Genomic DNA, 24365 nt, shown 5'->3' with positions numbered 1-24365 from the left:
TTAGCAGGCTTTTAAATAGAGAACATCTGTAAACTTCAGTCTCTTCTGATCAACTCCTAACTGAAATAAAGAATAAAGTTGAAATGGAGGAAATACATGAAGCTTTTTCTTATATATATATCTGTCTTAGAAATACACATACTTGGGGTGGGAAGGCAATCAAAATTGTTTCCTTTCATCTGAGGTCCAAAGTCAGGAGGACTTCTTGGGCAAGTGACCCGTGTACTCTCATAGGACTCCCACAGGGGCACATGGGGTTTAACGCTCTATTGGTGCCATCTTGACGTGCTTTATTTCAACCTAGAATTTGTATTCTGTCAGTGGTGTCCAGTGAACCAATGGAATAGGCACCAAAGGCTTGGTGGCTGGGCTCACAGTCCCACCTCCTGCTGCCTCCCCACCTTGCCAGGAGGAGTTCTCTGGCCAATCCTCTGCTCTCTGCCACCCCAGGCATCACTAACCTCCCCCTCACCATCCCCATCCAGCAGTTGCTGCCACTCCCCACACCAGTGGGGGCCTGAGCATGTGAGGGCATGTGTGGGGCATGTGTGCCTGGCAGCATCTCAGGGACTCCATACTGACAGCACTGTGGTGTGTTTGATGAGCGACTTAGTGAAAATGAGCTTGCCTGCCCATCCCTGTGTACCTAGAATATCCCAGGGCAGAGGATGCAGTACCCTTGGGGTTGCCCATCCATGGTGGATAGGAGCAATGGGCCGGTGGGAAGAAGAGATACCTGGCTTAACTTCTTTGCCCCTGGCTAGGGCATGAAGCCTCGGTCCAGTAGCTGGTAGACCATGTGTATTCATGCCCCGATCACGGGGCAGGGCCCCTGATGGCTATGAAGGTTGCGCTTGCCCTGCCAGCATCCCCAAGCCCGAGAGTTCAACATTAAAACAAAAACACCATGACAGGTCAAGAGAGAGACCGCAGAAGAAAGAAAAATACTTTATATTTTAGTACCTTAGTGGTGCTAAACACCTTTTTCCTGTGTTTGGAACAAGCCTGAATTTTTATTTTTCATGGGGCACCATAGATTGTGTGACTGGTCCTCTCTGAACTACAGTGCCTGTTCCTAACTCCTACTAATTCTGTAGGAAAATCCCTGGTCTTTGAGCTAAGGAGAACTGTCTGACTGACAAAACTAATTACGGTTTCCTTTTGAGACAAGGTCCACAGACATTGTAATGTTAATTAATAACCTCTGTCCTCACTAAGACACTGTGGTTTCATCAGTGCTTCAAGTAACTGGATTCTGCAAGCAGGACTTTGAGGAACTGTGCAGCAAGAGGGGAAGCCCCACTAACTGAGTATCTCTGAGAGCCAGAGAGCCCAGTGTGATTGAGCTCCAGTTACAGAGCGTTTAACAAGACACAAAGCCTCTGCTGTTTATGCTGTGTTTGCTGCATCTAGGCAGCTTCCTTCTGAGTTCTTGGAGAAAATCCACAAGCATACAGCAGGTGCAGCCATCTGCATGATTTAGGGCCGTGGTTCTTATGAGGTGGCCAGGTGGGGGCCCGGGGGAGGAAGTGTCTTTGCTTTGCGGCTGTGCTGTGTGTTGCCTTGTGCAGGGCGCTCATCAGCTGTGCTTCGAAAGGGCCTTCAGTAAGGAGCTGGTGGGAGTCAGGCAAAGGGGAGGGGTAGAGTTATCTTTAATGGTGGTAAGGTTGATATTACCAAACTCTGGCTAGAATATACTGGCCAATTCTAAAGTTTTGTTCAGATTCTGTACTCATAAGATTTTAAAAATAAACAGCAGTAGTGAGAGTGTTTTGTTATTGCTGGCTTGGGGTTTGTTCAGCTTGCTTTGGTGTGAAGGCCTGGGTCTCCTCCTCTGCTGAGTGTCCCCCAGTACAAGTGAGGGAGTCCCCACTGTGTACCAAGGGTGCTTTTATATTCTTCGACTTCGTCTTCCTGAGACCTCTGTGGGCTGGGTCTCACAGAAGAGGAGGATGGTAAAACCTTGGAAATCTCACTCACCTATTGCTCATCTCAGCAGTAGGAAGCAGCCATAGTGAGTTGGGGCTTCCAACAGGGCCTGCTTCTTCATGCAGTGATCACGCTTACTGGTCAAGGTTAGCTTGGGGCTAGGGGTTTCTCAAGAGGGAGCTGGAAATGGAGAGTATTGAGAACAGGGGACATCACAGGCTTGAATATTTCTCCTGTTTACTTCCCTCCTCCACACCTTGTCGTGGAACTTAATCTTTTTATAAGCTTCTGAATGAGCTTCCAGTTTGTCTGAGAGCATCTGAAAATGTCACAGCCATACCTAGTTCTTGGTAGTCTGTGTTCCCCCTGAGAGCAATCAAAAGCAGCCCCAGGCATCCTCGCTCAGCCTCAGGGCTTGCTTAACAGAGAGATAGGCTCCACTGATTCAAAGAGGCTCTGCATCCCCCATCGTTGACGTTTTGGCATTGAAGTAACTTTAAATTGACTTTCTCAATTTCTCGGAGCAGTTATAAGACCAGCAGTCTCCAGAGTAGAGACATATAGCCCAGGGATGGGGAAAGAAAATACTAGAATTTCTAAATAGATTAAGTCTGTACATAAGAAATCCATGTTACACTCTATAGTAAGGTGTCCTAACGTGACCATGGGGAGGCAGTCCACAAGAGAATAATAAGAAATAATAGAGTTGACAGTTTTAATCCTAGTACATGCTTATCTTCAATTACATTATGAGGTTTTAAACGATAAACTAATCACATCGAAGAAGTCAGACAAAATTTTTTTTAAGTCAAAGAAACTATTGGGAGTGTGGACTGAGATTCACTCTCACTGTTGGTGAATCTCACCCTATGTACAGCATGTTTTGCAATATTAGCCAGTGATAGTACTGGATATAGTTATGAATACATAAACAGACATATGTTAAAGGTGAGTCAACAAAAATGTTTTTCTTGAAAGAAGCACAATCAAAACATCTGGGAGAACATGGGTCGAGTTAGCATTTCCCCAACAGTGTGCCCTAGAGTACTAACTCCTCAACAGGTTAATGCAGTAGTTCTCCCAACCACAGACTCAGGGATTACGTGAATCTTTCTTGGTAATACAAGCCAGCAAGGTGCTCACTAGTTACAGCTTTTGGGTTGCATACGTTTACCTAGCATCACTGATCATTGTTTGCTCCAAACCTGTTTGTGCCAGTTTTACTTGTCATTGTGTTTGAGTAATTTAATTATTATGTAAAGTAATGAAATAGTACAAAAAGAAAGATCTTTTCTATAAAAACTCAATTGAAATAAATTGTGGTACGTCTAATCAATGGAATATTACTAAACAGTAAAAAGACATGAGTTATCAAATCATGAGAAGACATGAAGAAAACTTAAATGCATATTATTATTAAGTGAAAGAAGTCAACTTGAAAAGACTACATATTGTGTGATTCCAACCATGTGACATTCAAGAAGAGACAAAATTATGGAGCCAGTACAAAGTCAGTGGTCGATAGCAGTTGAGAGAGGAGAGAAGAAGGAATAAACAGAGCACAGAGGATTCTTAGGGCCATGAAACTATTCTGTATGACACTACAATAGTGGGTACCTGCTATTATACATCTGTCAAATCCATAGTTTCACAAGAGTGAACCATAATGTACACTGTGGACTTTGGATGACAATGATGTATCCATGTAGATTCATCAGTTGTAGCAAGTGTACCCATTGGTATGGGATGTTGATAGTTAGGGAGGCTGTGTGTTTTGTGTGAGGATGCAGGGGATTTGTGGGAACTCTGAACTGTCCAGTTATTCTGTGAACCTAAAACTTCTTTAAAAAAACAAAGCATCAGGCATTTGGGTTGTTTCATGGTCTTTAAAATTTATCTCCATAAAAAGAAAGCAAAACACACACACACACAATTGTAGACCACACACTTGTATTATGATTTATGATACAGAATTCCAGTGAGTGGGTGCATACAAAGAAAAAGCCTAGAGTCTGTGTTAGAAGACTGACAAATGTTTGTGTATTTGTGAATTTTTAATTTAAAATTTTTTAGATAGTGCATGTCATTTTTAAAGCATTCTCTAGTTTAACAGACTTTTTATGATTGGCCAACTCTTACTCTTGATTGACTTGGACAGGAGGATTTCTACTTGCAGGGGTTAGGGAAGAAGGTAAGGGTTTTATTAGCTTTTTAAAAGTGTTTGGGAAACTGAGAGTAGATAATGTTAGAAAGGTTCCCTTACTCCAGACCTTCTCAGAGCCTTTACTGTCCTACTGTGTATTGTGAATCTTCAGAGAGAGCATGAAGTATTCTTTGAATTTATATGACCACAGAACCTTGGGAATATCTTTCGTCAACTCAAAGAACTAGTGTTCTGGGCAGCATTTTGAGATGCAAAGGAGTACAGAATTCACACATATGCTTGAAGCAATATGGCTTTCAACCTACCCGTTCCCCACCACCACCACCGTGCTGGTCAAGAAAACAACCGTCATTGTTGGCACTTGTGTGCCTTCAGTTCTGCATTGGCTTAGGAGCCCGGGGTTGCTCAGGCACAGTGAGTCTGTGGTGGTGTTAGAGAAGTGCTCTACTGTGTGCTTAGTAATGCCTGACTCTTTGCGACCCCTTGGACTGTAGCCCATCAGGCTTCTCTGTGCAAGGGATTCTCCAGGCAAGAATACTGGAGTGGGTTGCCATTTCCTTCTCCAGGGATTAGAGAAGTGAAGTGCTGCCAAATCAAGGTGCCCTTCCTAGAGGAAGGGGGCTGTATGGGGGTGGGGCAGGTGGGGTGCTCAGAGAAGAGAGGGGAAGTGGTTTTGCCACCAGGAAATCAAAGTTTCCTTCAGTCAGATGACCTGAGAACAGAGTGAAAGGGAAGAAAAAGCCCTAACTGAACCCCCAGTATGCTGTCTCCCTCCCACGTCCACCTTTTTTCTTAGAGAAGCCATACCACACACACACCAAAAATAAAACACATTTGGAGACCACAGACACCACCTGGCCAGGAAGTGCTTCTCTTGGATAAATTCTACTCACCCTGACTTCCCCTGACTCCTGCACACAGATGCAGATGCATGCCGGAACCTGAACTCAGCAGGAAGAAGCGTGCTGGAAAGATTTCTCAAACCTTTAATAAATAGAATGTTTCCCCCTCAGCTATACAGTTCAGTTTAGTTGCTCAGTCATGTCCAACTCTTTGCGACCCCATGAATCGCAGCACACCAGGCCTCCCTGTTCATCAAAAACTCCCAGAGTTTGCCCAAACTCATGTCCATTGAGGCAGTGATGCCATCCAGCCATCTCATCCTCTGTAGTCCCCTTCTCCTGCCCCCAATCCCTCCCAGCATCAGAGTCTTTTCCAATGAGTCAACCCTTCGCATGAGGTGGCCAAAGTACTGGAGTTTCAGCTTCAGGATCAGTCCTTCCAATGAACACCCAGGACTGATCTCCTTTAGAATGCACTGGTTGGATCTCCTTGCAGTCCAAGGGACTCTCAAGAGTCCTCTCCAACACCACAGTTCAAAAGCATCAATTCTTCAGCGCTCAGCTTTCTTCACAGTCCAACTCTCACATCCATACATGACCGCAGGAAAAACCATAGCCTTGACTAGACGGACCTTAGTCGGCAAAGTAATGTCTCTGCTTTTGAATATACTATCTAGGTTGGTCATACTTTCCTTCCAAGGAGTAAGCGTCTTTTAATTACATGGCTGCAATCACCATCTGCAGTGATTTTGGAGCCCCCCAAAATACAGTCTGACACTGTTTCCGCTGTTTCCCCATCTATTTCCCATGAAGCGATGGGACCAGAGGCCATGATCTTAGTTTTCTGAATGTTGAGCTTTAACCCAACTTTTTCACTCCTCTTTCACTTCCATGAAGAGGCTTTTTAGTTCTTCCTCACTTTCTGCCATAAGGATGGTGTCATCTGCATATCTGAGGTTATTGATATTTCTCTCAGCAATCTTGATTCCAGCTTGTGTTTCTTCCAGTCCAGTGTTTCTCATGATGTACTCTGCATAGAAGTTAAATAAGCAGGGTGACAACATACAGCCTTCACATACTCCTTTTCCTATTTGGAACCAGTCTGTTGTTCCAGGTCCAGTTCTAACTGTTGCTTCCTGACCTGCATATAGGTTTCTCAAGAGGCTGGTCAGGTGGTCTGGTATTCCCATCTCTTTCAGAATTTTCCACAGTTTATTGTGATCCACACACTCAAAGGCTTTGGCATAGTCAGTAGAACAGAAATAGATCTTTTAGTGGAAATCTCCTGCTTTTTCAATGATCCAGTGGATGTTGGCAATTTGATCTCTGGTTCCTCTGCCTTTCCTAAAACCAGCTTGAACATCTGGAAGTTCACGGTTCACGTATTGCTGAAGCCTGGCTTAGAGAATTTTGAGCATTACTTTTCTAGCGTGTGAGATGAGTGCAATTGTGTGGTAGTTTGAGCATTCTTTGGCATTGCCTTTCTTTGGGATTGGAATGAAAACTGACCTTTTCCAGTCCTGTGGCCACTGCTGAGTTTTCCAAATTTGCTGGCATATTGAGTGCAGCACTTTCACAGCATCCTCTTTCGGGATTGAAATAGCTCAACTGGAATTCCATCACCTCCACTAGCTTTGTTCATAGTGATGCTTCCTAGGGCCCACTTGACTTCGTATTCCAGGATGTCTGGCTCTAGGTGAGTGATCACACCATCATGATTATCTGGGTCATGAAGATCGTTTTTGTACAGTTCTTCTGTGTATTCTTGCCACCTCTTCTTAATATCTTCTGCTTCTGTTAGGTCCAGACCATTTCTGTCCTTTATCGAGCCCATCTTTGCATGAAATGTTCCCTTGGTATCTCTAATTTTCTTGAAGAGATCTCTAGTCTTTCCCATTCTGGTGTTTTCCTCTATTTCTTTGCACTGATTGCTGAGGAAGGCTTTCTTATCTCTCCTTGCTGTTCTTTGGAACTGTGCATTTAAATGGGAATATCTTTCCTTTTCTCCTTTGTTTTTAACTTCTCTTTTCACAGCTATTTGTAAGACCTCCTCAGACAGCCATTTTGCTTTTTGCATTTCTTTTCCATGGGGATGGTCTTGATCCCTGTCTCCTGTACAATGTCATGAACCTCCATCCATAGTTCATCAGCCACTCTGTCTATCAGATCTAGTCCCTTAAATCTATTACTCACTTCCACTGTATAATCATAAGGGATTTGATTTAGGTCATACCTGAATGGTCTAGTGGTTTTCCCTACTTTCTTCAATTTAAGTCTGAATTTGGCAATAAGGAGTTCATAATCTGAGCCACAGTCAGCTCCCGGTCTTGTTTTTGCTGACCGTATAGAGCTTCTCCATCTTCAGCTGCGAAGAATGTGATCAATCTGATTTCGGTGTTGACCTTCTGGTGATGTCCATGTGTAGAGTCTTCTCTTGTGTTGTTGGAAGAGGGTGTTTGCTATGACCAGTGCGTTCTCTTGGCAAAACTCTATTAGCTTTTGTCCTGCTTCATTTTGTACTCCTAGGCCAAATTTGCCCATTACTCCAGGTGTTTCCTGACTTCCTACTTTTGCATTCCAGTCCCCTATAATGAAAAGGACATCTTTTTTGGGTGTTAGTTCTAAAAGGTCTTGTAGGTCTTCATAGAACCATTCAACTTCAGCTTCTTTAGCGTTACTGGTTGGGGCATAGGCTTGGATTACTGTGATATTGAATGGTTTGCCTTGGAAACAAACAGAGATCATTCTGACATTTTTGAGATTGCATCCAAGTACTGCATTTTGGACTCTTTTGTTTACCATGATGGCTACTCCATTTCTTCTGAGGGATTCCTGCCCACAGTAGTAGATATAATGGTCATCTGAGTTAAATTCACCCATTCCAGTCCATTTTAGTTCACTGATTCCTAGAATGTTGACATTCACTCTTGCCGTATCCTGTTTGACCACTTCCAATTTGCCTTGATTCATGGACCTAACATTCCAGGTTCCTAAAGCCTTTGACTGTGTGGATCACAATATACTGTGGAAAATTCTAAAAGAGATGGGAATACCAGACCACCTAACCTGCCTCCTGAGAAATCTGTATGCAGGTCAGGAAGCAACAGTTAGTACTGGACATGGAACAACAGACTGGTTCCAAATAGGAAAAGGAGTATGTCAAGGCTGTATATTGTCACCCTGCTTATTTAACTTCTATGCAGAGTACATCATGAGAAACCCTGGGCTGGAAGAAACACAAGCTGGAATCAAGATTGCTGAGAGAAATATCAATAACCTCAGATATGCAGATGACACCACCCTTATGGCAGAAAGTGAAGAGGAGCTAAAGAGCCTCTTGATGAAAGTGAAAGAGGAGAGCAAAAAAGTTGGCTTAAAGTTCAACATTCAGAAAACGAAGATCATGACATCCAGTCCCATCGCTTCATGGGAAACAGATGGGGAAACAGTGGAAACAGTGTCAGACTTTATTTTTGGGGGCTCCAAAATCACTGTAAATGGTGATTGCAGCCATGAGATTAAAAGATGCTTACTCCTTGGAAGAAAAGTTATGACCAACCTAGATAGTATATTCAAAAGCAGAGACATTACTTTGCTGACTAAGGTCCATCTAGTCAAGGCTATGGTTTTTCCACTGGTCATGTATGGATGTGAGAGTTGGACTGTGAAGAAGGCTGAGCACCAAAGAATTGATGCTTTTGAACTGTGGTGTTGGAGAAGACTCTTGAGAGTCCCTTGGACTGCAAGGAGATCCAACCAGTCCATTCTGAAGGAGATCAACCCTGGGATTTCTTTGGAAGGAATGATGGTAAAGCTGAAACTCCAGTACTTTGGCTACCTCATGCGAAGAGTTGACTCATTGGAAAAGACTCTGATGCTGGGAGGGATTAGGGGCAGGAGGAGAAGGGGATGACCGAGGATGAGATGGCTGGATGGCATCACGGACTCATTGACGTGAGTCTGAGTGAACTCTGGGAGCTGGTGATAAACAGGGAGGCCTGGCGTGCTGCAATTCATGGGGTCGCAAAGAGTTGGACACGACTGAGCAACTGAACTGAACTGAACTGAACTGATGCAATATTGCTCTTTACAGCATCAGATCTTGCTTCCATCACCAGTCACATCCACAACTGGGTATTGTTTTTGCTTAGGCTCCATCCCTTCATTCTTTCTGGTGTTATTTCTCCACTTATCTCCAGTAGCATATTGGGCACTTACCGACCTGGGGAGTTCCTTTTTCAATATCCTATCATTTTGCCTTTTCATACTGTTCATGGGGTTCTCAAGGCAAGAATACTGAAGTGGTTTGCCATTCCCTTCTCCAGTGGACCACATTCTGTCAGACCTCTCCACCATGACGCATCCGTTTTGGGTGGCCCCACAGGGCATGCCTTAGTTTCATTGAGTTAGACAAGGCTGTGGTCTGTGTGATCAGATTCGCTAGTTTACTGTGATTATGGTTTCAGTGTGTCTGCCCTCTGATGATCTCTCACAACACCTTCCATCTTACTTGGGTTTCTCTTACCTTGGACGTGGGTTATCTCTTCACAGCTATTCCAGCAAAGTGCAGCCACTGCTCCTTATCTTGGACAAGTCGCCCCTCCTGACCTTGAACGTGCAGTAGCTCCTCTCAGCCCTCCTACGCCTGCACAGCTGCCAGTCCTTGGACATGGGGTTGCTCCCTCAGCTAAGCCCATAGCTAAACCCCAAACCAGCTTTGTAGGAATTTGGCAGGGGAAGGTCTCCAAACTAGAAGTGTGTAGCCACTCACCAGGCTTATCTGTGAGCCAGTGACCTGCCAGGAGAGTACCCTGGAAGAAAAACCCTATACACGCTTCCTTATCTGAGAATTTCTGAAGCATACATGACCTCTGCCCTATCAAAGTTTAGATTTGTGAAAGTCTTAAACTGCTTAGAAGCATGAACTTCTAGTCACAACATTAATTCTTTTGGATTTCCTACTTCAACTATATTAGGAGAGTGGCAATATGTCTATTTACTTTCATTATCCTAAAGAAAACAAAATCAGATTTATTTGTTTATGATGGAAAGTAGCCAATTGTAGAAGAAATGTGGAATCCCATTTTGAAAACCAGGACCCCCAATAAATAACAGTAACTGTAAGGTCCAGAGGCTCCTGCTCTGTCATATCGCATTTCTGGGAGGATTTTGCTGGATGCTTTCTCTTGTGTGTACTGAGTCTCCTGTCAGAAAAATGGAAGTATGAGTAGGAAATCCCATCTAAAATTAGAAATAGCTGGAGGCAGGGAGAGGCCCTGTGGGTGCACTTGCTGAGGGCCAGTCCCACCCCCAACAGAAAAGGGAGCGGAGGAACGGGGCTTGGCTCCTACCTCTGACGCCATAGGTCTCTCTTAGTTTCAAGACTCCCCTGGAGTGAGAAGAGGAGAGAATAGGTGAGGGAAGTTAAGAGGTACAAGCTTCCAGTTGCAAAAATAAATGAGTCACAGGGATGAAATATACAGCATAGGGAATATAGTTCATAATATTGTAATAAGTGTGTATGGTGACAGACAGTAACTAGACTTATGGTGGTGATCATTTTATGATCTATAGAAATATTGAATCCCTATTTGAACCTGGAACTAACACAATGTTGTAGGTTAATTATACCTTAATTTTTTTAAAAAAATGACTCTCCTGGCACCATGCACAAGGAAATAGGCCCCATCCAGCATAATTACTGTGCATAGGTACCTTTGCTCTCCCACATGGAAGTTAGAGTGTTGACATACTTCACTGTTGCAGCACTGTCATATATTTAACTTGACTTTATTTTTTTTAACAGATAATGCATTCACTTGGTTCAAAACTCAAAATGACACAAAACATATATTTAGAAGGTTCATAATCATCTTTTTCAGTTTTTAATGTATCCTTTCAGTGCTTTTTATACATATACTAATTCATCCTTTTATTCAATATCGATTTCCTGCTACTGCTAAGTCACTTCAGCCGTGTCTGACTCTGTGCGACCCCATAGATGGCAGCCCACCAGGCTCCCTTGTCCCTGGGATTCTCCAGGCAAGAACACTGGAGTGGGTTGCCATTTCCTTCTCCAACCTATTTCCTAAGCACCTGCTATTTTCTAGGCTATATATTTTAAGCACTGTTTTGGGCATATAGTAGTCCCCCCTTTTCTGTGGAGAACATGTTCAGACACCTCTAGAGGATGCCTGAAACTGGGGATGGTACCAAACCCTAGACATACACACACGTATGTATACTCAGTTGCTTCAGTCATGCCCGTCTCTCTGTGACCTCATGGACTGTAGCCCACCAGGCTCCTCTGTCCATAGCATTCTCCAGGCAAGAATACAGGAGTGGGTTGCCATTGCCTGCTCCAATACATTGTATACTATAGTAAACATAGTATACTATAGTAAACATAGTGTATATTTTTTATATACATACATACCTATGATAAAGTTCAATTTATAAGTTAAACACAGTAAGAAATTAACAATAAAGTGAAGTGAAAGTTAGTCATATCCAGCTCTTTGCAACCGCATGGACTGTAGCCTGCCAGGTTCCTCTATCCATGAAATTCTCCAGGCCAGAATACTGGAGTGGGTTGCCATTCCCTCCTCCAGGGGATCTTCCCAACCCAGGGATTGAACCCAGGTCTCCCACATTGCAGGCGGATTCTTTACCATCTGAGCCCATGGTTGCCATTGCCTGCTCCAATATATATACATATTTGTACTACAGTAAATATAGGGTCTTTACTATATATATGTATATATATATATATAGTATGCTATGTTTTTTCTATACATACATACCTGTGATAAAGTTTAATTTGTAAGTTTAGCACAATAAGAAATTAAGGTCTCCTGCATTGTAGGCAGACACTTTGCCATCTGAGCCACCAGGGAAGTCATAATAATAAAATTGAAAAATTACAATATACTGTAATAAAAGTTATATGAATGTAGTCATTCCCAAAATAGTGTACCGTTCTCACCCTTCTTTGTGTAATGATATGAAATGATGAAATGCCTATGTGACGAGAGAAAGTGACATCGGCACTGTGATTTAGCACTCTTCAGGCTTCCATTGAGCTTCGATGATAGGTCAGAAGGGGGATCATCTGCTTTGGGTGATCCTGGATCATACAGCCGTTGTGATGTCCATGCTTTGATGCCAGGAGAAGACTATGTTAGTGGTTGGGGATCCCAGGTGGGGCAGAACATAGCTGAATGGCACAAGATTTCACTGTGATACTCAAAACAGTGCTCAATTTAAAATGTATGAGTTGTTTATTTCTGCAGTTTTCCATCTAGTATTTGCAGACTGCAGTTGACCACAGGCAACTAAAACTGCAGAAAGCAAAACCATGAATAAGGGAGGACTGTTGTACATCCTAACTAAATAAAGTTCATGGAGCAAAAATCCTTATTCTCATGGAATTTATCATCTTGTAGGGGATAGACAGACAATAATCAAGGCACATAAGAAATAAGAAAATAGTGGAGTGAGGAGGATGGTGGTGTGGTGGTTTGAAGGGACACATTGTCATTTTAAATAGGGAGGTCAGGATAGACTTTACTGAGAAAGTGACATTTTGAGCCAAATTGAAGAAGGTGAAGGAGTTAGCTGTGCAGGTATCTGGAGGAAGAGCATTGCAGACAGAAAGACAACCCATACAAAGCCCTGAAGCAGAGCATACCTGTCATGTTTATGGAACAGCAAAGACCCAAGTGTAGCTGCAGTGGAGAGAGTGAAGGAGAGCAGTAGGGGATGTCAGAGAGGAAAGATGAAAGGGCAATATCATGTAGGCTCTCGTGAGGACTTCAGTGTTTACTCTGAATGTGATGGGGAGCCTGTCCCAGAATTTGAGTGGCATGATCTGACTTATTTTTGAATAGAATTTCTCTGGCTGCTGTGTTGGAAAGAAAAGGCTGAAGAAGGGAGAGGTTGGTTTTGAGGCTATTGCATTATGAAACCAAGCAAGAGAAGATGGTGAATCAAACAAAGTTAGGAGCAGTGGAAGTATTAAGTGGTAAGATTCTGGGCATATTTTTGAAGTCATTGATGGATTGGGTATAGGGCTTGGAGAAAAGGGAAGAGTCCATGATGACTCCAAGATTTTTGACCTGAGCATTTGGGAAAACTGAATTGCCATCTGCTGAGATGGCAAATTAGGGAGGGAAGATCAGAAGCTTAATTATGCACAAGTGAAGTTTGAAATGTCTTTCAGCCATGCAAGAAGAGATGCCAAGTGGGCATTTGATCTAAATTTGAGAGTTGTTAGCATATAGATAGCCATGATACTAGATGAAATAGTCAAGGGGATGAGTATAGATAGAAAAAAAATAAAGGCAAACCAAGGGCCGAGTCCTAAGACACTAATGTGAAGAGCTGGGTGGGGCTGGCGGGTAGAAGGAGAACCAGAAAAAGGAGCCTACAAGAAACAGTGAGGTAGAGGAAAACTAGGACAGAGTGGTCCCCCAGCGTTTGGTGGCGGAAGTTTCTCAAGCAAGAGGAAGTAGAAAATTGTGTGAAATGTTACTGGAAGTCAAGTAAAAACACTGGTTTTAGCCATGTTGAGGTCACTGGTATTTATGACAGAATCACTTTCAGTGGAATGGTGAAGGTAACAGCTGGGTGAGCGGGTCTAAGAAGGATTTTGAAAGAAGTCACAGACAATAAGTGTAGACATCTCTTTTTGAGAGTTTTGCTGAAAAAGGAGCAAAGGAATGAAGCAAAGGCTGATATGGGAAATGGGGTCAAGTGGAAGATTTTTATAAGGTTGAAGAAATAATGTGTGCTGTTGTGAAGGATCCAGGGAAACAGGAGAAATGATATCAGAGAAAGCCAAATTTTTGGAGCAATGACCTTGAATAGGCTTGAGGGGATGGCCTCTCCCTTAATTGTATTTACTGTATCTTTCTTATAAAAGATACGATTTTATATCCACTGTTCTACACCTTGCATTTTCCACTTAAAAATCTATGAATATTCTTTTCACATTAGTACATGGAGAAATTCTTCTCTGTTTTTACAGTTGCATACTATCCCATTGGAAGGACATACCATGGTTTGTGTGTAGTTTCTAAGTTTTTGATGTCCTAAACAATGCTACTCAATAATTGTGTATATGCCTTATCACATCCTTCCTTCATGGCTCAGCTGGTAAAGAATCCACCTGCAATGCAGAAGACCTGGGTTTGATTCCTGGGTTGGAAAGATTCCCCTGGAGAAGGGAAAGGCTACCCACTCCAGTATTCTGGCCTGGAGAATTTCATGGACTGTATAGTCCATCGGGTTGCAAAGAGTCAGACACAACTGAGCGACTTTCACTTTTTCACTTATCACATGTGTGTCAGCCTTGCTGCTGCTTCAGTACAGGAGCTAAAGTTCATATTCTGCAGCTCTCTACATTTCTAATCTGTGACTCTTTCTTCTTTCTTTTGAATTTCCTGACCTTTTAAAATTAACTCTGTATTCAACTTGCTTGAATTTGTAACACTTAAATAGATAAATATAATAGCTCTTCATTTATTTCTGATAGTTGTATTAGATCAAAATAATTGTTCAGTTACATGTAGGGAATTTATGAAAACAGATGTCATATAAGGTCAACAATTATGGTAACAAAATATTGTCCACTGGGCTTCAGAGGTGTTTTCCAAATCTTTTCTTAGGAATCTTGTTAGAGATCATCCTTATTCCCATGTTCTGGAGGATCCTGAATCGTCAACCACCACCTCCCCTCCCTCACCTGTTAGTTTTTGTGTATTTGGAAATGACACCTTGTGTTGTGTCTTGGACAGTCTCCAACTTGTAACTATTAATAGTTGCTCAATGTTTCCTGATACTATTATTGGTGTTTCTTTCCCTAGACCTTTGGAAACACCAAGTCATGGAAGAAAACTTTTCAATTATCAGACCGCAAATAGTTGAAAATTTTGTACAGAGATTATTGGAGAATTACCAGGATGGTGGATTAGAGGTATGAGGTGAAAATTAGTCATTATAGAGTGTCATTTGCTTTTTTTTTTTAAACAAACCCAAATGAGAAAGACTTTCTTTTCAATATATCTCCTAATGCTTCTCTTACTCCCATAAAGTGAAGATATGAGAACTGAGCCTGAACTCAAAGTAGAAATCACATGTTACCATTTTAATTTTGGAAAAAGACTGATTTTTAACTAAGATGGGAGAGTAATTATAATATGCATGTTGGCTAATTTCAGATTTGGCCAATTTTTAACATAACCTTGGAGCTTATTTATGGATGAGTTATTTTTAGCAACATTTCCTGTTGTTGATTTTTTTAGTATAAAAAATTTAAGAAAAAAACAAAATAGCCTATGAAAACACTACCTAGAAAACATGTTTAAATGAACAGTATGAAAAAAACAACAGCTCCAAAAGGTAACATTTTCATGCGTCCTCCACTCCATCATCTCCAGTTTCCTCTCCCAAAGGAAGCCAGTATCAATAATTTGTATGTATTTATTGGTATTTGAATTCATAACAACTCTATATAATATATATATATATAACAATAATATACAGTTAATACATAGAACAGTCATACATATAGTCCTTGGAGTTTTGAACTGTTTACTATTGACAGAAAGTACCTTTCTAATCTAAATCAAAAGAATCTACTGAAAGGGCAGGATGGGAGTATATATGTAGATATTTGGCCATAACAGAGTTTTTAGGATCTTTAACAAATTACACCAAAGTGCAGTAAGTAGCTATGAATCTAGTTTCCTTTGAAATTCAATCATTTTTAAACCCTGCCTTAGCAAAATGTGCTTAGTTTTTTGAAACATTTTCTCCACATTTATGACCATTATATCTACTACTGCGGGCAGGAATCCCTCAGAAGAAATGGAGTAGCCATTATGGTAAACAACAGAGTCCGAAATGCAGTACTTGGATGCAATCTCAAAAATGTCAGAATGATCTCTGTTCGTTTCCAAGGCAAACCATTCAATATCACGGTAATCCAAGCCTATGCCCCAACCAGTAATGCTAAAGAAGCTGAAGTTGAACGGTTCTATGAAGACCTACAAGACCTTTTAGAACTAACACCCAAAAAAGATGTCCTTTTCATTATAGGGGACTGGAATGCAAAAGTAGGAAGTCAGGAAACACCTGGAGTAACAGGCAAATTTGACCTTGGAGTACAGAATAAAGCAGGGCAAAGGCTAATAGAGTTTTGCCAAGAGAACGCACTGGTCATAGCAAACACCCTCTTCCAACAACACAAGAGAAGACTCTACACATGGACATCACCAGAAGGTCAACACCGAAATCAGATTGATCATATTCTTTGCAGCCAAAGATGGAGAAGCTCTATACGGTCAGCAAAAACAAGACCGGGAGCTGACTGTGGCTCACATCATGAACTCCTTATTGCCCAAATTCAGACTTCAACTGAAGAAAGTAGGGAAAACCACTAGACCATTCAGGTATGACCTAAATCAAATCCCTTATGATTATACAGTGGAAGTGAGTAATAGATTTAAGGGACTAGATCTGATAGACAGAGTGGCTGATGAACTATGGATGGAGGTTCATGACATTGTACAGGAGACAGGGATCAAGACCATCCCCATGGAAAAGAAATGCAAAAAGCAAAATGGCTGTCTGAGGAGGTCTTACAAATAGCTGTGAAAAGAAGAGAAGTTAAAAACAAAGGAGAAAAGGAAAGATATTCCCATTTGAATGCAGAGTTCCAAAGAATAGCAAGGAGAGATAAGAAAGCCTTCCTCAGCAATCAGTGCAAAGAAATAGAGGAAAACACCAGAATGGGAAAGACTAGAGATCTCTTCAAGAAAATTAGAGATACCAAGGGAACATTTCATGCAAAGATGGGCTCGATAAAGGACAGAAATGGTCTGGACCTAACAGAAGCAGAAGATATTAAGAAGAGGTGGCAAGAATACACAGAAGAACTGTACAAAAACGATCTTCATGACCCAGATAATCATGATGGTGTGATCACTCACCTAGAGCCAGACATCCTGGAATACGAAGTCAAGTGGGCCTTAGGAAGCATCACTACAAATAAAGCTAGTGGAGGTGATGGAATTCCAGTTGAGCTATTTCAAATCCTGAAAGAGGATGCTGTGAAAGTGCTGCACTCAATATGCCAGCAAGTTTAGAAAACTCAGCAGTGGCCACAGGACTTGGAAAGGTCAGTTTTCATTCCAATCCCAAAGAAAGGCAATGCCAAAGAATGCTCAAACTACCACACAATTGCACTCATCTCACACGCTAGAAAAGTAATGCTCAAAATTCTCTAAGCCAGGCTTCAGCAATACGTGAACCGTGAACTTCCAGATGTTCAAGCTGATTTTAGGAAAGGCAGAGGAACCAGAGATCAAATTGCCAACGTCCGCTGGATCATTGAAAAAGCAGGAGATTTCCAGAAAAACATCTATTTCTGCTTTTATTGACTATGCCAAAGCCTTTGAGTGTGTGAATCACAATAAATTGTGGAAAATTCTGAAAGAGATGGGAATACCAGACCACCTGACCTGCCTCTTGAGAAACCTGTATGCAGGTCAGGAAGCAACAGTTAGAACTGGACCTGGAACAACAGACTGGTTCCAAATAGGAAAAGGAGTATGTGAAGGCTGTATGTTGTCACCCTGCTTATTTAACTTCTATGCAGAGTACATCATGAGAAACACTGGGCTGGGAGAAACACTGGGCTGGAAGAAACACAAACTGGAATCAAGATTGCCGGGAGAAATATCAATAACCTCAGATATGCAGATGACACCACCCTTATGGCAGAAAGTGAAGAGGAGCTAAAGAGCCTCTTGATGAAAGTGAAAGAGGAGAGTGAAAAGTTGGCTTAAAGCTCAACATTCAGAAAATGAAGATCATGGCATCTGGTCCCATCACTTCATGGGAATTAGATGGGGAAACAGTGGATACAGTGTCAGACTTTATTTTTTTGGGCTCCAAAATCACTGCAGATGGTGACTGCAGCCATGAAATTAAAAGACGCTTACTCCTTGGAAGGAAAGTTATGACCAACCTAGATAGCATGTTGAAAAGCAGAGATATTACTTTGCCAACAAAGGTCCGTCTAGTCAAGGCTATGGTTTTTCCTGTGGTCGTGTATGGATGTGAGAGTTGGACTGTGAAGAAAGCTGAGCACTGAAGAATTGATGCTTTTGAACTGTGGTGTTGGAGAAGACTCTTGAGAGTCCCTTGGACTGCAAGGAGATCCAACCAGTCCATTCTAAAGGAGATCAGTCCTGGGTGTTCATTGGAAGGACTGATCCTGAAGCTGAAACTTCGATACTTTGGCCACCTCATGCGAAGAGTTGACTCATGGGAAAAGACCCTGATGCTGGGAGGGATTGGGGGCAGGAGGGGAAGGGGACGACGGAGGATGAGATGGCTGGATGGCATCACCGACTCGATGGACATGAGTTTGGGCAAACTCTGGGAGTTGGTGATGAACAGGGAGGCCTGGCGTGCTGCAATTCATGGGATCGCGAAGAGTTGGAGACAACTGAGCAACTGAACTGAACTGAAGCTCTTCAAATATTCTCCATAATTTTATAATAAGCATTTTAGTTCTTACTTGTAAGGTAGAGAATTCACAAGGTTGGTTAGAGGCACATGCTTCCTCAGAATTCACATGTGATTTAAATGTATTTGTTTTAAGCTTTCCATTATGCCCAGTGTAATACTATGTATTCTGATGAGGGGGTAAAGTGTTTCCTTCTGGTTCTCTGCAGGTCAGTGGTTCTCAATGAGAGATACAGAGGTGATTAAAGTGGGGTATGTGCAGAAAAATGTTTGAATCAAAAAATTTTATGACTTTCCTTAAAGGAAAGGAAATTCTTACACATTCTTCATCATGGAAAACATTCTATTAAGTGAAATAAGTCAATCACAGAAATGTAAATGCTGTGTGATTCCATTTATGCAAGATATCTAATGTAGTCAGATTCAAAGAGACAGAAAGTAGAATGGTATTTGTCAATGTATAGGGTTTCAGTTTTGCAACATTAAAAGAGTTCTAGAGATTGATCACACAACGGTGTGAATGTATTTAATGCCACTGAACTGTACACTAAAAAAATGGCTAAAACGGCAAATCTCATGTATATTTTACCATGACGAAAGCAAAAAAAAAAGTTTGTGGCTTAAGATCTGCTTGTCCTTTGTCTATATACTTCACCCCAACATTGAAGACAGGATCTTCTAGGAAGAAATATGGGTGTTAATAAACAGGGCAAGCCCACATTAGGCACAGCTGAAACCCAGGCTGCACTGATGAGGCTGGTACCAGCTGACGGTTGTCCAGGATGTTAGGTCTCTCCAAAATCTGTGCCTGGTGGGCCTCGAGACTCTTCTGGATCATCTGTAGTGTCAGGGAGTCCACTCTCTTTCAGTGTCACCCCCCACCACCCATTCCTGGCAGCTCCTGTTTCTGGCAGCTCTTACTGAGCTGAATTTGGCCTCCCCACCATCTCCACCATGGATCCTAGTTCTTGTCCTTGGGACACCACAAATCATGGTTCTAACCCATCACAACAAGCCTTTAAATATCTGAGGGCAAGTCAGTCAGAGAAGCTCAGTTGGTGCCGTTGCTAGCACATGTGAATCTTCTGTAAAATTACAAGTGGGATGGGCTCCAGGAGGACACACCCAAACAGGTGTTTCTCTGGGTGGCAGGTAACAAATTGTTACCCCTTCCTCTGGGCAGTGCAGCCTATATCAGGGACACAGACATGGAAATGAAGGAGGCATCATGGTCACCTGGCCTGGGTGCCCCTGTGCAGAGCAGACCACACTAGTGTGCAAGGAAAATCCAAGGCCCACCTTCCTTCCTTCCTTCAGACTACACCAGCCTCCTTTCCTACAATTCCTGGTCAGGCTCCTCTAATTTCATGGCTGTCTGACCAGCCTAGAGTGTCCTTGTCCTGGGTGCTGTGCTTTGATTAGCGCCCATGAGTGTGCTGGATTTTGTCATAGGTGACTCATTAGGCTAATAGCCACCTGAAGCCCACACAAGGCCTTCAGGCATCCTGATGCTGCCACATTACTAGTCTTGTTCTTTTTCAGCCTGGTTCACTCTTTGAACCTCTTGAAATCTTTAAAAATCTGGATTTATCATCTAGCATACTCTGTCACCCTCCCGGGTTCACAGCAGCTTACCCTCAGTATCCTCACTGAAGTTTCTAATAACAAGGTATGACAGATGGGTCCCAAGGCAATGGGCCCACTCTGGGTCCCCTCCACACTGAACAGTTGCTTTGGGCACAGTCTTGCACTGACCAGAAGCTCATTTGATTGTCCTGTCACTCAGTTCATGTTCTCCATTTGTCCAAAAGGACATCATGAGAAACCTGCTCAGATGTCCTGCCGAAACCCAGATACATTGCATCTGCTGTATTTCCTCAGGGAAAAGATTAATCTGATCTGACTCTTCTTGAACCCATGTTAGTATCTCGTGATTTTTGCTTCCTTCTCCAAATTCTAGAACACCAGACTTTCACAATCAGTTCTAATATATTGGCCAAATTTTATGCCAAACACACTGGCCTGAAGTTAGAGACTGACCTTTTTTTTGGAAATCAGAACTGAAATAGTCTGTTTTGTGGATTTCAGAACCATTTTCATTCATATACTGAAAGTCATTCCCTCATTCAGCAAGTGTTTATGGATCTCCTTTTTTCTCAAGCAGTTTATTATAGATACAAATGTAAAGAGCACAGTCCTTGCCCTGAAAGAACTCATAGAAAAAGTTAGGTGAACCAGTGATATCCGGAAAAGGTACTTCACATTAGGCACTTTGATAAAGGCACAAATAGGGTGCTGTGTTAGCTTAGAGAAAGGGAAACACAACCTAGCTAGCGGGAGGAGGGATGGGAAGTAGTCCGAGAGGAATTCCTGGAGGAGATATTGTTTGAGCCAAGTTATAAGGCATAAATCAGGATTGGCCAGATGAAAAAGGGCAGGGGAGGGAAGGCAACAGTCTAGGAAGGGGGTTCTAGCAGAGTTCAGAGGAGGACGTTGTAAAAGTAAGCAGGGCCAGATGCTGAATGGCCTTGTGTGTAAGCCTTATGAGTTTGGATTTCATCCCACAGTCAGTGGGAAGTCATTGAAGCATTTTGTCAGCAGAGGTAGGTTTTAGAAATATCATCAAAACACTGTGTGTGTGCCTGATGTTAGATGGATTGCTATGAGAAGCACAGTTACAGAAGCAGTTTGTTCCAGTAGGGACTTTGGCCATAACAAGGCCTGGCACCTGCCATCCTTCACCCAGGCTGGGTCTCCAGAAGAATCCATGGGACACTGTGATGCTTTTCCAGCCGATGCCATCTGACACAGTTCAGGTTTAAGTGTTGGTGACACCTGGAGGGCACCAGGCCAACGGTCATCACTCTGGTTCTTATGGAACCCAGGGGCCTGCCTTGGAGGGGAAGTTGGCAGATGAAGGCCCTTGGTGCTGCACTTTGACACTGAGCTCTTAGTGACCAAGGAAGGCAGGATGAGTTGCAGAACAACTTTTGAGAAGCAAATTGCTCTGAGACCTCATAGAAGGACTGTGCCAAGAGAAGCACGTAGGCTCCAGCCCCATAATAGATGTTTCTCTGGTGGCTCCACTGATGCTCTGGGAGGCCGGGCACCATCTGCAGAAGCAAAGATCATGTGCAGAGAGGGACTGCTGGGAACTGGGGGTGTCCCTGCACCTCTCTGTCACCTGTCAGTCATGGCTGCCTGTCTGCCCCGCTCAGACATGGTCCACATTCCAAGTGCCCACTGAAGATGCCCTGGCTGGGCCCTTACCTCTCTGCCTGCCTGCACACTCACCCTCTGTGTGCCATCCCTTTGAGCTAATCTTTCAGCCCAGGCTCCTAAGGCCTCAGTTGAGCCATTGCAGGGAAGGAAGCAACACAATTTTTCTGGCCTCTGGAGATGCTCCGGGGAGTCCTGGCTATTCTCACTTTTTTTGTATAACACAGACTCACCCAAGGCTTTCTTAACCTGGGCTGGTTCAAATAGCATGCTGGCTAAGAGAGGATGGCAGAGGGCCATGGTGGTTTGAGCCTGCATTTCTGTTTGTTTGGGAACCTTTATCTGCAGTGGTTATGGAGAGTTTGAGAAGTGTGCCCTGCTGAAGAGCTGTGGAGGGCCTGTTGGCACACTGGCACTGCCACCCAGGGCAGAGAGGTGTGAGTCAGTTGCGGCTAACTCCAAGCACTGGGCCCCACCCACCTGGCTGAGGTCACTGGCCACACCCTGCTGGCCTCCAGTGCAGTCTCATGACTTCTCAAAGCTTCAGGCTTTCATTGTACTCAGTCCGAGAAGTGTTTCCTTTGTGGATGCTAATCCACGTAGCCTTGGCCCTATCACCATAAAGAAGACAAGGTCCAGGGGATGGAATCTTGGTGTCCTTTGCCTTGGAGGCAGCAGCTGACTCTGGCTGTCCTACTGTTCACTTGCCAGGGGCAGAATGAATTGCCCTCACCCCCTTCAGCTGAGGGACCCCCTTGAGGAGGCCCTGGAGAGTGAGGGAGGGAGGCTGAGCACCACCCCTGACTGCCTGGCTCCAGCTCATAAAATCCTCCAAGACATTCCATTCTGTGTGTCTTGAGTGCATTCCTGCCAAGTTGCTGCAGTTGATAACTTTTACCAAAGCTTTGCTATTTTTTAATTAGTATATGTTTTATTAATACATATATTTTATATCTAATTATTTTAATTATATATACATTTTGTGAGTATATTAGAAAATAGAAATATGTATTAGAAAATACACTCATTAGCTTACCCTCATTGATAACCACTATTGTTATTTTGGTGCCTTTCCTTCCAAGCTTTATTTGTAACTTTTTAAGGCAATGGCACCCCACTCCAGTACTCTTGCCTGGAAAATCTCATGGGCGGAGGAACCTGGTAGGCTGCAGTCCATGGGGTCGCGAAGAGTCGGACACGACTGAGTGACTTCACTTTCACTTTTCACTTTCATGCATTGGAGAAGTAAATGGCAACCCACTCCAGTGTTCTTGCCTGGAAAATCCCAGGGATGGGGGAGCCTGGTGGGGTGCCGTCTATGGGGTCACACAGAGTCGGACACGACTGAAGCGACTTAGCAGTAAACGAAATAAGATTATTCTATATGCCTTTCTGTTATGATGTACTTGACTATATGTTATAAATATGTTTCCTTGTCAATAAACATACATCCACAGCACAGTTATTGGTGGCTGTTTAGTATTTCCCTGTATAGATGAATGAGCACATTCAACCTGTTTTCCATTATTAAGCACTTTAGGTTGTTTCCAATTTTCTTTTCTGTTGGAAGGACTACTATACAGAACATCTGTTAACATATATTTTTGTATATAACTTTTATCATTCTCTAAAGATAAATTCCTAGAAGAGGCATTGATAAGTCAAAGAGCATGAATATTTTAAAATCTTTTCATAGACACTGCTAGTCCACCCTCCAGAATACCTTGCTGATTTCCCCTCCCATCAGCAGTGATGAGGAAACCATTTTCCTCATTCCATCAATACTGGGTTTTATCACTATGTGCCACCTCTGTTAATTTGCCTCAACAACTCAGCTGGCAAAGCCTGTCTCTGCTCTCTCTGGAGGTCAATGGCATGGAGGTTGCACTGATGGGACGGTGTCACCAGGATAATCAAATCAGAGCCAGGGGAACCACCCCGGGCTGGAAGGGAACCTAGTTTCTACAGCAGACTGCCAGGGAGCCTAGAGCTGGCCTGATACTGGAGGTGTCATGGGTAGTCGTTGCATAAAGTGAGCAGGCTGAATCTTGGAGTGGGCCCCACACACACAAACACACTTACTAATATGTGTAGAGGGACACATACAGACACATAGAGACCTATGTGGATACTCACAGGTGGAAACACACACAGAGAGGTACAGACACACACAGACATGCACTTGTGAATACAGACACACACACACAAACGGACACAGACACACTGGTTGATACAGACGTGCAGAGACACAAGCACTCCTGTGGACATGCAGGTGCTGGTAAGGTGGATCTGCCCTATTGCCCACATACTGGCTCCCATTTCTCTTGGAACCTAAGACAGTCTGCCTGGGAGGGGTAGACTTTTCCTCTGTTCCTTAATGGCCATTTCTTCAAAAAGGTGTTGAAAGGGAGGAAACGGGACAGCCGAGAGAGTGAGCACTATGGCCCTCTGACCAAGGCAAGAGGAGGTCCTGTCAGATGCCCCACTTCAGAGGCCCCTCTGGCTCTGCTCCAGCCCCACTGTTCCCCACAGGAAATCCTCACAGCCGAGGGGATGCACCCACTCAGATCCCTGGCTTCCCTTTTGGACCATGCTCCAGACACCTGGGGCCCTGGGATGCCCTGAATCCAGGGCCTGGTCCCCAGATCATCCTTCCCAGAGAGAGAGTGGACCTC

General features: G+C 43.2%; 1 protein-coding gene across 1 annotated transcript in view; it reads left to right on the top strand.

The window, feature by feature from the left end:
• LOC128053312 (coiled-coil domain-containing protein 162-like) overlaps positions 1-24365 on the top strand; it is a 150210-nt gene that overhangs the window by 109086 nt on the left and 16759 nt on the right. Inside the window, exon 29 of the mRNA XM_052645813.1 lies at positions 14802-14911. Coding sequence (XP_052501773.1) covers positions 14802-14911 — 110 coding nt within the window. The remainder of the gene's footprint in view (positions 1-14801; positions 14912-24365) is intronic.

The sequence above is a fragment of the Budorcas taxicolor genome, chromosome 9 (genome assembly GCF_023091745.1).
Source record: "Budorcas taxicolor isolate Tak-1 chromosome 9, Takin1.1, whole genome shotgun sequence".
NCBI classification, from domain to species: Eukaryota; Metazoa; Chordata; class Mammalia; order Artiodactyla; family Bovidae; genus Budorcas; species Budorcas taxicolor.
This window is presented reverse-complemented; position numbering and strand designations above follow the sequence as displayed.